This window comes from Vespa mandarinia, chromosome 8, assembly GCF_050613455.1.
Source record: "Vespa mandarinia isolate Hongniang chromosome 8, ASM5061345v1, whole genome shotgun sequence".
Taxonomy (NCBI): domain Eukaryota; kingdom Metazoa; phylum Arthropoda; class Insecta; order Hymenoptera; family Vespidae; genus Vespa; species Vespa mandarinia.
The window spans coordinates 6,382,344-6,397,216 of NC_140817.1; the positions used below are offsets into that span (position 1 = coordinate 6,382,344).

The 14,873-nt window shown below is 31.6% G+C and overlaps 1 protein-coding gene across 2 annotated transcripts; it reads left to right on the top strand.

Annotated features, from left to right (window-relative positions):
- Positions 1 to 1,015: 1,015 nt before the first annotated feature.
- On the top strand, positions 1,016 to 13,785 carry Pka-R2 (cAMP-dependent protein kinase type II regulatory subunit). Of its 2 annotated transcripts, none has more exons than XM_035887713.2 (8): positions 1,016 to 2,024; positions 3,254 to 3,345; positions 7,163 to 7,246; positions 7,499 to 7,605; positions 7,692 to 7,950; positions 8,258 to 8,416; positions 8,500 to 8,602; positions 8,734 to 13,785. In XM_035887713.2, the coding sequence occupies exons 1-8, from the start codon at positions 1,808 to 1,810 to the stop codon at positions 8,862 to 8,864; spliced, it is 1,152 nt and encodes a 383-aa protein (XP_035743606.1). In that variant the 5' UTR covers positions 1,016 to 1,807; the 3' UTR covers positions 8,865 to 13,785. The 2 variants fall into 2 exon arrangements, with proteins under 2 accessions (XP_035743606.1, XP_035743607.1); XM_035887714.2 differs by lacking the exon at positions 1,016 to 2,024 and adding an exon at positions 2,716 to 2,942.
- Positions 13,786 to 14,873: the final 1,088 nt, after the last annotated feature.

Genomic DNA, 14,873 nt, shown 5'->3' on the forward strand with positions numbered 1-14,873 from the left:
ACTGTTTAAATAATTAAAAAATTATCGAAAGTATTAATTTATAAGTTTTCACGTTTAGAAAGAAAGAGTTTCGATCTTCACGCGTCAGAATTCAAAAGGAAACTAACATGGTAATCATTAAAGTTAATTAAAAGATTTGTTTATGTTTACATTGCACAAAGCCAATCATCTCCAGATAAAAATTTTAAAGGATTAAAATCTTATATTAAAATTATTTTAAGTTTTTCGCGCTTCTCATCTTTGTGATATTTTTTCTAATATTAATCTTTACGATATGGAAATTAATAGTGGGTGTATGAGCTTCTCTTTTGTTGCAAATTTTGAGGGAGCGTTACAATATAAAACTTTTTTTACAAGAAAAACGTCGAAAACGGCATTTACGCCAATAATAAGAGAACATGCGTAATTCTTGACCAATTTTGATGGACAAAATCTCATTTAAAAAATAAAGGTTTTGTTTAGGATATGTCTTTTTCAAATTTTTGAAGAAGCTTTTTATTTGTTCATGAACTATTCTCGAAAAGTACCATTTTTTAACACGATTTTTTTCAAAGAAAAAACTATATAAGTTTATTAAGTTTATTTTTTAATAAAGCTATATAAAGTTATATAAATTTAACTAGAAAAGAAAAATATAATATTTGTACAATTAACAAACAGTTAATCTATTTAAAGAAATATAATCTAGCATATAGTTTTTTATTCCTTTTGTCTGATGTATTACTATTTTTACTATATATAAAAATTTCTCTGACACTTTAGCTCGATTATTATGTTATACGTAAAAGGATTATAACCTGCACAAGTTTATACATCGATATAATAAACATATGTTTCCCTATTATATAGGTATATAGTTTATATTTTTCCGTGCTTGTCATTGAAGTCGCATATGCTATAAGCGATAATTGGTAAACAGCCTTAAACGTAATTTAGTTCAGCCAAGGGCTCGCTAGATGGAGTCGATGACGTGCAAATTAAATTACAAATCCGTGATGTTTCTATAAAATGCGTACATCGTGGTGAGCCATAGTTGCCATTTTCACGATCGGGTCATCGTTTCTTCATCTGTTTTTCCGCGATCGCGCCTATGTCCGAAGTAATTTAATGTTGCGCTTTAAAAAACGACAAAAAAGTAAGGGTGGACGGGCGAACGGTCGCGGGATAGATTAGAAACGTTGACTGTAAGATTAGAGCACGCGCGCGCGCGCGTGCGACGTGGTCATAGAAGAGAGGAGTAGAGGGAGCGGTGGTGGGCTAGTTAGCTGTGAGAAAAGTAGAGATAGACATTTTGGAAAGTCTCCATTTTCATCGATTTCACCGTAATAAAAGACATACGAAAAATATAAAAGAAAACTTCCTCTTTGAGATAATAAAAAAGGAAGAAAAGAGTGAAAAGAATAAAACGTTTCAAGCAGAGTTCATTGAGAGAGAGAGAGAGAGAGAGAGAGAGAGAGAGAGAGAGAGAGAGAGAGAGAGCGAAGAGAGAGAGAGAGAAGTAGAGAGTGGGAGAGCGAAAGAGAAAGAGAAAGAGTGAGCGGGTGAGAGGAAGTGAGAGAGAAAGAGGGTGGGAGCGCGCGAGAGAAAGAAAGAGAGGAAGAGAGTGAGAAAGATAGAAAGAAAGATAGAAGAAAGAAAGAAAGAAAAAAAAGAAAGAAAGAAAGAAAGGAGCAGTTAGGAGAAGGCGCGCGCGTGCGTGCGTACGTGCGCGCGGCGTTAAGAGACAAGAGAAGCGATAGGCGACGGACGCGATACGTCGCGGCTGCCGGCGGAACGTTGCGAAGGGACGTTCGCGCGAATAGAAAAAATGAGCTGTCAACGTAATGCTGGCAAGATCACGGTGCCGGATGACCTTAGAGACGTTCTCTTGGAATTTACGATCAGTTATTTGTTAGAGCAGCCCGGGGATATAATCGACTATGCGGTCGAGTTCTTCACGCGACTCAGGGACAATCGACGAACGCAGTTGATTCAGCCCGATGCGCACACTTGTGCTTCGACACCGGATGAGTCTGTTGACGAAGGTACGTGTCCTATGCCAATTAATATCTTTATCTTAACGATCAAATGACTTCTACGCTATGTTAGAATAACGAATTCTCTTTATGAAGAAAAAAAGTTCGCTTTATCACGCTCGTCTTCAATGGACAATACTTATTTTTCTTAATGAGTTTTCGCGGATGATCGATGCGAAGGATGGAAAAAAGAGATAATATGGAGATAACGTGTTTTACTAAATTTTTTTCTTCCCCCCGCCCCTCTCCCACGAGGTAACCAAATCCACGCGAGTAATCCAAAATTCTTCCATTTGAAATTCTTACTTTTCTTACAAGAGAAAATATATGCTTTGAATTCTTGTTTGATTTCGTTATTATTGGCACGACGTTGTTAAGATCCTCGTGTAAAACAAGTTAATCGATGTTGAATCTTCGCTACGAGATTAATTTTTAAACAGAGAACCATTGTCCATCCCTAACAATAAGGTAAAAGGCGATTGGAGAAGAGATTGATGATTGAGTCGCGAATAATCTTTCTTTTATTATTAGACCTTTCCGATTGCTTGCATAATAATCGGCATAGGCGCAGTAGAAGTATGGCGCGCGTCTCGATGTCTGACGCGCGCGCTCTTGCCGTCGACGTCGTCGTCGTCGTCGTCGTCGTCGTCGACGTCGACATTGCTTTAATTTCAGAAATTTTCAAAGTAACCGAGCGTTTCGCTGCTGTGCTGCGCGAAACTCTCGGTCTCTTGGTAATAGAGAATCTTTCCCGATAGATTGGAACTTGGTACTATTATTAGTAACGAAGTAGTTGCGGCACACAGTGTACATTCTATCTTGACCGGTGTCAGACTCAATATTATTCTTATCGTAGTGTGCCTATTTAACGTGAAAAACATCCGGAACTCTCGGGTACGCGGATAGTTATGCACAAGGATTTTGAGCGTACGTCATTCACCGTTATTTCCCTTGAACGCATTCAAAATTACCGCTCCGAATCGAGTCATGTTAAAACATTTCTACGTTTTACGAATCAACCTTATATCGTATATAAATAAGTGTATATATACATATGCGTATACGTATACATATATACATATATATATGTATATATATATATATACATTTCGCTGGACGCACATTCGTTGAAAATCTTTGAAGATTTGCACCAAGTTGTTTCGCGCGCTCTTTACGAGCGTGCCATATCTTTTTCGTATATTTATACTTAACGCGTCGTTTTTTTTATTGCTTTCCAGAACCACCGGTCGGCAGGTTTGCGACCAGAAGGAAGAGCGTTTTCGCTGAAACTTACAATCCAGAAGAAGATGAGGAAGAAGACGGCGTTAAGGTAAAAAAAGAAAAAAAAAAAAAAAAAAAAAAAAAAAAAAAAAAAAAAAAAAAAAAAGAATTCTTTGCATTTTACATCATTCCTTTTATCTATATTTTATCGAGATTTCGATGAATGATCTCCAATTTTAAATATAGTTACGAATTCATATAATTTTCTTTTTTTTAATGACGTTACTCAAACCAAAAGGGTTGTAATTCAATGAACGAGATTTTACATAGACGTGCATGATTCATTCACGTTGATTCTGCTTGTCCGAATCGTGATTGTTTATTTTTTCTATTTTTTTTTCTTTTTCTTTTTTTTTTCTTCCTCGTTTAAATGAACTTTTTACAAAACCAAAGGTGGAAAAAATTGATAAATTTGTACGTTATTTATTATTCAACGGCTATAATACTTTTTTGTCATTTAGTGGTTTTAAGCTTAGTTATTAAGGAAATTTATTTTAAATATAAAAAAGTTAAGCATCATCAATTAAGTATATTGGCACTCAAATTTAAGAAAATTCTAAAAACGGAATTAATCGCTTTGGCCTGAGAACGGCTCATATGTCAAGGCCGAAATTGACGTACCGTGATGAACAAATTGTACATTGCTTGGAGAATTCCATATTATTATTGTCTTTAATTCGTTATGATAACACAAAAAAACGAGAGAGAGAGGGAGAGAGAGAGAGAGAGAGAGAGAGAGAGAGAGAGAGAGAGAGAGAGAGAGAGGGAAAACGTGCGCATTTCTGCTTAAATAGTGTAGTAGTTCAATTAATATATATATATATATATAAATATATATATAATAAAATACCTTATTGAAGTTCTTTTCTAATGCTTAATTTATTCGATGAGAAGAAAAGTACTACAATGTATTTCATTTCTTTTTTACTTATTATTTATTTATTTATTTATTTTCTTTCTTTTTTTTTTTTTTTTTTATTATTCTGTACAACGTATTAATGAATAAGAAAATATTTATACAGAAATTCAGAACATCAAAAAGTTGAGCAAAATGAAACTAATCAATTTTACGTAATTGGAACTTATCTGAAATGTGAAAAAGAAATTATCTCTCTATATTTAGATCATAAATAATTAAGTTAAACACATTGTTATCAGATTTTCCTATTTCATCAAAAGAAGCTTCAGTTGTATTTAAACGATTCTAAATGATTTTCTTATGTAACGTGTCAAATAATAAATCGCTCTTGTTTGCAAATAGAAACAAAAGAATACGGTGTCGATTTGAAATTTTTATGATCGAGTCGCTTGAATGCGGTTTAATCGTTGGAAAGAGTTACCAAGTAGAAAAAGAAGATAGGGAAAGATAGAAAAAGGAGACCGAGAGCCCTTTGAATTCACGCCGATAGGTTTTATAGATTTTACGGAACTTTACGTAATGATTGCCCTCGAGAAGAAAAAAAAAAAAAAAGAAAAAAAAAAAAGAAAAAAAAAAGAAAAGAAAAGAAAAAATACAAAAATTGTATTTCGTCGATGGCGTATGTTTTTATTTGACCTATACATTGAATAAAAGAACACATTCGTAAGTATTTAAAACATTTACAATAGATACCTCGTGGATACAAGGAGATATATATAATACATACCTATGAATATAATGTGAAATTCTATGTGACACGCGGTCTATATCTGTACGTGTGTATATGTCTGTGTGTGTGACGCGCGCGAGCGCAAGACATCGTATAAAATCGTTTCGCATTGAAGTACCGCACTTAGCCTGCGCCAAGCGAGTGACGAAACGCGATGATTTACTTTGCTCGACGATGCGAGCGATGTACCTTTGTGACGTCAGAACGCGCGTGTTCGATAACCTGGCTATCATGGATGTGACTTTTGTGTGTGCCGTGTGCCGCGCTCATCGACGACATATAGCGCGCGCGCACGCACACATACACATACACATCGTGTAACAGAGTTGAGAGAGAAAGAGAGACGTACACACTTATAAACACACTTATAAGCGCCCGGCGCTGTCTCTCGAAACAGCTACGAACTCGATTATTGATGCGGTAATCGAATTGTGCCTCGATAAAATTATTCTACCGATTTTTTTATTTATCTCTTTTCTTTCCTTTTCTTTTATTCTTTTAAGGAAAAATGAAGAAAAGTTTCTCGATAGATGCGGTCAGAAGTATGACAGATTTTTTACTGTCCTATTTTTGAATCGATCGGTATAGGGATAAAAAAATATATGTATATATATATATGGTTAATGATTTTTACTTTCTTTTTTCTTCCTTTTCTTTTCTTTCTTTTTTTTTATTTTTTTTTATTTTTTTTTTTTCTTTTTTTACAGGAAATTCTTTTATTCTTCCGGTGAAGTAACAACGCGCATTTTTCTTTTTTCTTTCTCGCTTGATCGAAATTTTATAAATTGTATCTATGTATATATATATATATATATATATATATTTATTTATATATATATATATTATATATATATATATATTTCATATTAAATATAATTATATTAACATTTAGGTCATAATCTTTAATCTTAGATCATACTGGTTTTCAATTTCTGTTCGCCTAACATTTAATGAGTATCGGCATTATTTAGTAAAATCTACTTGTAATAGTTATAAAATGTCGACGGTTAAGAAGGTGACCTTAGAGAATGTATAATAGATACATGCTGGTAATAACGCTCGCTACTATATATATATATATATTACAAAAACTATAGATAAAAAATAAAACAATTTAACAAGTTTGAAGATAATATTTAATTTGTCAAAATTTGTTTATGCTAAAAAGCGTAGGATATACGATATTCGATAAATGTCTTATTTTGTTCCGCTCGCAAAATTTGGCTCTTTCCACCGCATTCTGCATGACACATTTTAACATTCCTGCCAATATTAAATTTATTTCTCTCAGAATATTGTTTCTAAAAGCTTGTTTCTAAAAGCTTATGGCTTTTAACTTGGACTTACTTTCTTAAAGTAAACTTATTTGTTATTTTTTAATTATTTATAATACAATTGTAATTGTAATTCTTTTAAATAATTATTTAAAAACAATTATGTAATGATTGAATTGGTAGTGCCAATAGAAAAATAGTTTTTGTCATTATGCGTTGTTTTTCTCTTCTTCTTCTAGTATTGTCATTTTAATTAAAAATGTAAAAAATGAGTACTTGGATATTAACTCATTTCGTCTATTTCCTACTATACAATGAACTTTTAATAGGCGCAAGTCGTTAAAGTAATATACAATGATTACAGGTGTTTAAAAATTGTAAACAATACAACGCGCAGCTGAGCCATTAGAGTCACATTAAATGAATACTAAGCCGACTACGCATGGCATGTCGTCGAAAAAAAAAATATACAAGTGAATAAATATAATGTGTCCCAGTTCAAAGCAATGTCTCTTTGAATAACAAGAAACGTAGAAATGAATTTTAACACATTATACACTAAATTGAAAAAATCATTACGCTATTAATATGATTATTGAGAGATTTGAAGAATCTTGCAATAAGGATCTATGATTTGAGAAATTATTATAATTATCGATAACACGTTATTGTTCTATTTTGATATCGACACATTGTTGGAACGATTACAATACGTGATTATAGGTCATTTAATTGATCGTTATTTCCTATTATTAATTATTATTATTGATCGAATCCATTGAACAGGAAGCTATTTTCTTTTCTTTGTTTCTTCTATTCATTTTTAATTGTCGCGCAACGATTTATAAAAAAAAAAAAAAGGTGATGCTTAATCCATCGAAAGAAAAATGGTAGTCCTAAATATAAATAAAAAATTTGGGATTTTTTTCTTTTTTAATTACAGATGGTGCATCCGAAGAGTGATGGCCAAAGACAAAGGTTAAGCGAAAGCGTCAAGAACATTCTTTTGTTTCGTGCTTTAGACGAAGTAAGTTAAACATAGTATACAGTTTGCGCACAATCGCGACAAGAATATAATCGACTGCACTCGCGCTAACTTTAGAAATACCAATGAACTCATGCGATGTTACTAATCAGATACCGTTTTTAAGACGAAGATGTTTTTAAGAAAATATCATGAATAGATTGTACGCATTGTTAAAACTTTTATCAAAGGATCGTATTATGTTTATGCTAATGTACTTTTAACACGATAATTATCAACGTCTTTTGCTTGCAGGAACAAATGGCTGACGTACTCGACGCAATGTTCGAAAAAACCGTTCAACCAGGAGAATTTATCATTAGACAGGGTGACGATGGTGACAATTTTTATGTCATCGAAAGGTTGTCATAATTAAATTAACGATTTTAATAAAAATAAATGAGTTTTTTGATAAACGATTAACGAGATTCTCTTTTTTCCTTCTCAGAGGGAAATTCGAAGTATACGTTAAAGATCCTAATGGAGTAGAAACTAATATTCACACTTACGATAATCGTGGTGCTTTTGGAGAATTAGCACTTCTATATAACATGCCTAGAGCGGCTAGTGTTAAAGCTATTACTCCAGGTACTCTTTGGGCTATGGATAGGCAAACTTTCCGTCGAATTCTTTTGAAATCTGCTTATAAGAAGCGCAAGATGTACGAGGATTTGATTAATAAAGTTCCCATGCTTAAGTCGCTCGAAGTAAGTACCATTTGTTAAATTATTGGATTTTAATAATTAACAATGATATACTTAAGCCTAAAAGAGCGTTTTTCTTTAAGGGGGGGGGGGGAGAATTTTATTAGATTCACAAAAGCTTTTGTCTAGATAGGTTTTTTATATGCATACATCGATGTTTTTATTGTAGTAGAAATTGAAAAATTTCTCAAGTATTAGATTGATTAGAAGGTCATAGAATTGTTGGGATTTGCAAATTATATTTTGAGGACAACTTCAATTAAAAGATTGATTTTATTATTTTTATTTATAATGTGCGAATATGTTACAGCCTTACGAGCGCATGAACCTCGCTGATGCTCTTGTACCAAAACAGTATTTAGATGGCGAGCAGATTATTAAACAAGGAGACACGGCTGATGGAATGTATTTTGTTGAAGATGGCATTGTCAGAATTACTATATTGGGTGAACATAATCGCGAAATAGAGGTATAAACATTTGTTTGATTATATTTTGAAAATAAAATTTCTATCTTTGATATGGTATATTTCGAACAATTTTTATTTCTTAGATTAATCGAGTTCCAGCTGGAGGATATTTAGGTGAATTAGCATTGGTGACGCACAAACCTCGCGCAGCTTCGGCCTATGCCGTAGGAGATGTAAAATTGGCCTGTAAGTTTCTAACAGAATCTATTCTATTATCATTTGAAAAATTCAATTGAATTTTAATTAACTCGATTAAATAAAAATAAGTAAATCTTGAAAGCTAATATGATTACAGATCAATCATTTTTTATTTTCAGTTTTGGATGTTGAAGCATTCGAACGTTTATTGGGCCCTTGTATGGAATTAATGAAGCGTAATATAGATGATTACGAGGATCAACTGGTCAAAATTTTTGGCAGCAAAACCAACATTTCCGACATTCGATGAACTATTTCGAATTAGTAGATGTCGCGCTGCTGTATCGAAAGCATACTTTCGTACAGTAATGTATAACAGAGCACAAAATTATGCCACCACCTATTTCTGAATCTCATCCGCGTATTTCAAGTATCGTCTCGAGTCGACTTTCGTATGACTGTCCAATGTCAGCTGGTAAGATTCGCCATTAATAATTATCAAGTTTATACCTGTGACACACTAAACAAATTTACAAGATGCTCGGTTCTTCGTACATACATCACGGTATTATAATAACTTTCTAAGACTGTATTAGATCAAAAAAGTATTAAAAATTTCGCCGTGCACTCACTCGCATGGGAGATTGAGATCTGTTTATGAGAGAGATGAAAATCAGTAATGTGTATAATTGACATATGTATAACGTTTCTCATTAGAGCGTTGCTCGCAAGTTATAAGAAATACTCGGAATCATAATACGTGAAAAATAGTATTGTTTCTCTCTTTAATTTATACTAGAACGATTTGAGTTTAAACAAAATACACTTTATCAGAATGCTCGTCTATGCCTTTGCATACTTTTGCAGACACGTATTTCTTATTTGAAATATATGCTCTTATGAAAGTTGCTTACTCACGCTCGTAAGTAGCATTATAAATCTCCAGAGCATTAGAAGAATTTTATCGTACTCTGTTCGATGTTAGATATTGACCAAAGTATACCGGCGTAAAAGATAAACACGCCGATGGCATCTTTCTTTTGATTTTATACATATTGTATATCAAAAATCTGATATACTATGCAAGACAGCTTTCACTATATTATGTACCTACCCATTATGATTTTTATTCATTGAAAGTACGAAAAGAAAATAAGTAAAGGAGATTGAATATGCATTAAGGATATGCATGAAAATGTACAAATAACTATTGACACGGCGTGCGGAAAAATCAGACCGTGTCTTTAATGCCACGTTTATTAAATACAAATGAATTTAGTAGAAGAAGGGAAGATAACAAGAAATGGCGTTTGTTCAGTCGCGAGTATAATTTCATTTCGATTATTGTTGATCATATTTTTCGAGTATCGTAATCCTTTTTATTATTATTTTAAAATTATAACACAGTAGGAAAAGAGAAGCGATTGTGTATATTAAAAATAATAGAGAGTACCATTCTTGTTTCTTCCATCGAATAGTAGATTTGATAGTGCAAAGTCAAAGCATTGTTCATTGTATATTTATTATGTTGAAGAAAGTGAAGTGTTATTGTTATAATTACTCTATTATCGAATGTTACAGATGCACTTTGCAGGAATATCTTGTCTCGCTGCTTTTGTATCGAATTCTAAGTCATATTTAATGCAAATCAAATATATTTCAAAGCAGTTTCTATGTTCCTAATTTTATAACGCGATCGTTTTTAATTTTTGTTAACAACCAACAAAGTATCGAAGAAAATATAGCAGCGCACAATTCTATGCACACTTATCATAGAGAGCATATGCCGATAAACAATCGGTTAAATGATAGAACATGCGATCGATAATATTTATCGCACTATTCTCACATAGAAATTCTTTCTACATACAGATAGTAAAATGTCTACTTTATTGATCGATAAATGGGTTGTATAAACATGGATTTACAAAAAAAATATATATATATATTAAAGCGGTATAGAGATATTACGATGATATCGTAAATTAATTTTCATTTTTCTCCGTTGGTATGAAATTTATCGTTTGTTTAATTCTTTATCGAGTTATTATTCTTTTTGAAAAAGAATAAATACGATATTTAGGAGGTATACACTGATTTGAACAAATGGACATTTTTAAATTTGAAGTCTTAAAAAAAATCATGACATTGATGAGTTTAAAAATTATAAAAAATACATTCATTAAATCTATCGATACCAACGGAAAATCAGTTTTATTTTTATTCAATATTATAGGGCATATTGAAAATTAAACAAAATGAGAAAACGTCAAAGAGATACGATCATCATAATCAAGGCCATTAAATCATTAAGTGGGAGTCGATGTATCGGTCAAATTTCATTTTATAAAATTGTGTGTTTTAATCTGGCGATATATATATCTATATATTTCGTCTTTACGTAATTTGACGGGGAATTAAGAAAACAAAAATTTTTCAAAATATTTTTATCACAGTCAAAATATATTATACAACTTTATATCTGGAATTCTTATATAAAGAAGAAATGAATTTAAATGCCCTACAAATTAATATATTAGTCGTTTGACGCAATCAGATTGCAATTTTTGCGACCACCATAATATCTATGGAAAATGATTTTTATTATCATTAATTGTACGATCATTACACGACTGAAATAGAATTATGCCATTAGTTTTTTAAATAATATCATTATCATAAATCAAGAAAAGGAGACAAAAGTAAAAATAAAATAGATCTGCATAATCTATTTTAGAACGAACATTACGTTGTCGTATTTTTACAAAACCGCTTTCGGTACATAGATACACTTGTTCACGTTCTATGTCGACAGATAAAATGTTCGTATTATTCATATATATTATAATGTATGTTCCCTGCAAATGCCTTTTTTATGTTTGTGATATTTCAATATTCAATGTATTCCATTCTCTGTTTTCGTTTATTCTCAATAATCCTTTGTAGTCTTCCGTTATATATTTTAAACTGTGATATTATTTTTGATGAAATACGTAATTTGTTTCTTATAACTTCGTTTATTCGTAAAATGTACGAATTCAGATAAAACAATTCGATATGAAAGATTCTTTCCACGGCCGAAAGATCTAATAATGATCTAGAAAAAAGAAAAAAACATAACAACAACTCCTTTACTATTGAATAGAATAATAACAAAAGCAAAAATGATAAGAAAAAAGTCGATAATAGAAAGATGTTAATTAAAAGAAAAAAGATAAAAAAACAAAAAAAAACATAATTTATGCACCGAGTATCATGAGTGTAGCTATCTTCCATATTTGTGTCAGATTATATTCGATAAATTAAGTGTCAATGCTTCATAGAGCTAATCAAAGCCGAATTTCAGAATGTTACGTGTATCTAAATAATGTCATTTGTCCTATATGTTGCGTGTTGCCCTCTGTATATAAATGTACGACGATCGATTTGTAATACCTTAATTTTTATGCACAATCCATCGTTTCTTCCCGCTTTGCTTGCAGTGCATATATTTAACATCTTCATTCTCTAAGAACACGCGTGTGATCTTTGTCGATCTTTAAAATCTTCTCTTTGTTATCGGCGTAATATTATTCAATATAAATCTCATCGGTATTATTTCAACTATTCCACTCTATTTCGAGCTATAAGGATCGTCATTTTCTCTATTTCGCTGGTCTACTTGAAAGAACCATATATATACTAATAACGACCATGCGCATCCTTCGCAACAATAAATAATTGGGATTTTGTCGTATTTTCCTCGATAATCTATCACAGAAAAAAAAAATGAAAAAAGTATGGAACGATAGTAAAAAGAGAAAAAAAGAAAAAAGAACAAGAAAAAAAACCGAAAAAGAAAAAACCGATTATGGGTTTACTTTTTATACGAAAATCTTATTTTCTTTTTTTTTTTTATTTTTACTATGACATTTAATGCATTTAACAAATTGTGTTTTTATTTTTTTTCTTTCTTTTTTTTTTTTTAACATTGAATCAATATCTATGGAAGAAAATGATCGAATTTACGACTATTTTTGTCTGTCGTATTCATGTACTTTCTATCGCGAATAAAATAATTGACGCTATTATGTGTACGTACGTGCGTGCGTGCGTGCGTGCGTCGCGCTATAAAATTATATAGATGTACCAAAAAAAAAAATTATACACATACCTTATATATGTACATAAAGGATGCGCGCTCGTTCGTACGCACGCACGCAATTCTTAAAAGAATGGTAATTGTATCTATGTACTAACCGGATATATCATTTTCCCTCTTTGAAATATACAAAATTCGCGAATAAACTCGTTAACTATCAATTTACGAGAATTTCGATTACGATCTAAAGTAATTTTTAAATTTTCTGACAATCTTTCTATGTGTATCATACTAAAGATTCTAAATGACGATCGATCAAAATTCATTTATTCCTTGAACAGTAATCATTCTAATTTTGTTTCTTTTTTTTTTTCTCGAAGGAGAGGGAGAAGAGTATCTTCTTTTCTTTTTTTTTTCTCTCTTGTGTTTTTTATTAATCTCACTCTTGTACCATACCAAAGTTATAATTAAACGCGAAAAAGAGTGTGTTAAGATACAATAAACGTTTAAAGGACTTGGACAAACCAAATAAATAAAATATATATATATATATATACATATACATATATATACAATATGAATAAAATTATAGTCGTAAGGAATATCATCGTGAGCAACGCATCTAAAGAGGGTAACACGTATATAATACCGATACGATATATCGAGGAATGGTTACCTTGTGTTCTATTTATGACGCAACGATGCTGTAAAAGTTGCGCTGTATGAATTATAAAACAATGAAGAAAAGTAAAAAGAGAAAGAAAGAAAATAAGAAGATAAGATGCGAGAGAAAATTGCAGTTAAAAAAAAAGAAAAAAAAAAGAAAAATCGCATAGTTGTTATTCGATGTGCAAAATGGATATATTTATCCGATGTTTATCCCATTGAGGAAAATAAATTTCCTCGAAAAATGCTGACTCACGAAGAGAAATGTATATGAAAGTGAGCTCTTTGTGTTCCCTTTTCTCCTTTCCAAGAAAAAAAAAAAAAAAAAGAAAAAGAAAGAAATAAAAAGAAAATAAGAAAAATCATCGTGATGCGATTGTGTGGGAAGATCGAGCGTAGAAAAGAGCTGATCGAGAGTTAGCGCGTAACAGGGTATCGGATATTAAAAGAAAATAAAAGAAAAAAAAAATGTAAAAATTCATAACGAAGCCGGCCGAAGTGAAAGAAAACGACAAAAAATAAAAAGAAGGAAAAGAAAACTAATTTTGTTTAACTCGCCGTAGTAAAGCGTTAAACATTTTCAACTTCTGTCCCATTTCTCAAAAATTGATTTTATCGATTATTCCTAATGAATTATCGATCAAGAGAAAGGATTAACATCGTTTCTTTCTTTTCTATTATATCATTTACTCGATCTTGCGACTGGGAAGACGCATCTGCACGTCCGAAGCGAACCATACATATACATATATATGTAATATATACATATATGTGTGTGTACGCGCGTTTGATGTGTGTTAGTGTGTATGTTGCGTGCGTGTGCATGAATGTACGTACGAATGCATGTGCATGGGTATATGCGTGTGCATGATGTATGTACGAATGCATAAGATAATCACATAATATAGATGTGATATAATATCGCTTTAGAGTGACGTTCGTCAAATCTATGGTTGAAAACCAAATAGATTTTGTATTATACGGCACTGCGTAAGGATATTTCGAAAATCATTGACTGTAGTATAAATTAAAAAGTAAAAACAAAAAAAAAAAAAAAAAAGAAAAAAGAAAAGGAAAGAAAAAACAAGAATGTACGTACTTAACGTCCCGTTTTAATTTCGCGATGTGTTGTAGCATGTACAAGCACTTAGGTGATATATATACACACACACACATATATATATATACATATATATATATATATTTTAGAGATGTCGAATATATATGTCAAAACTCGTTTCCAGCTGGTCTGATCGGGTATTATTCTAATATAATTACGATGCGTTTATAACTGGCAGAGATGCGAGTAGCAAATTAATCTTTGTAAGAATAACAAAAAAAAGCGCATGCAATCCGAAGATTTGACGTATGATGAGTATAATTAAAATACATTTATGAACGTTTGTCTATGCTGTTTTTGCGAAAATTTGAGTATGAAACGAGGAGTCCGAGATTTCTGTACCCACCCTCATTCGATGAATAAAAATCTTCCATGATACGAAGAACGTCAAAGTTAACAAAAGCTTTGTTTATATCTTTAATAGTTAGGAAAAATATAATACGTTCCCTTCT

What these genes read in the sequence shown, in the direction of transcription:
- Pka-R2 (XM_035887713.2), top strand. Translation starts at nt 1,808, where the DNA reads ATGAGCTGTCAACGTAATGCTGGCAAGATCACGGTGCCGGATGACCTT. An exon ending in TGTTTCGTGCTTTAGACGAA is followed by an intron (nt 7,247 to 7,498) that starts GTAAGTTAAACA and finishes TTTTGCTTGCAG; the next exon opens with GAACAAATGGCTGACGTACT. An exon ending in AACATAATCGCGAAATAGAG is followed by an intron (nt 8,417 to 8,499) that starts GTATAAACATTT and finishes TTTATTTCTTAG; the next exon opens with ATTAATCGAGTTCCAGCTGG.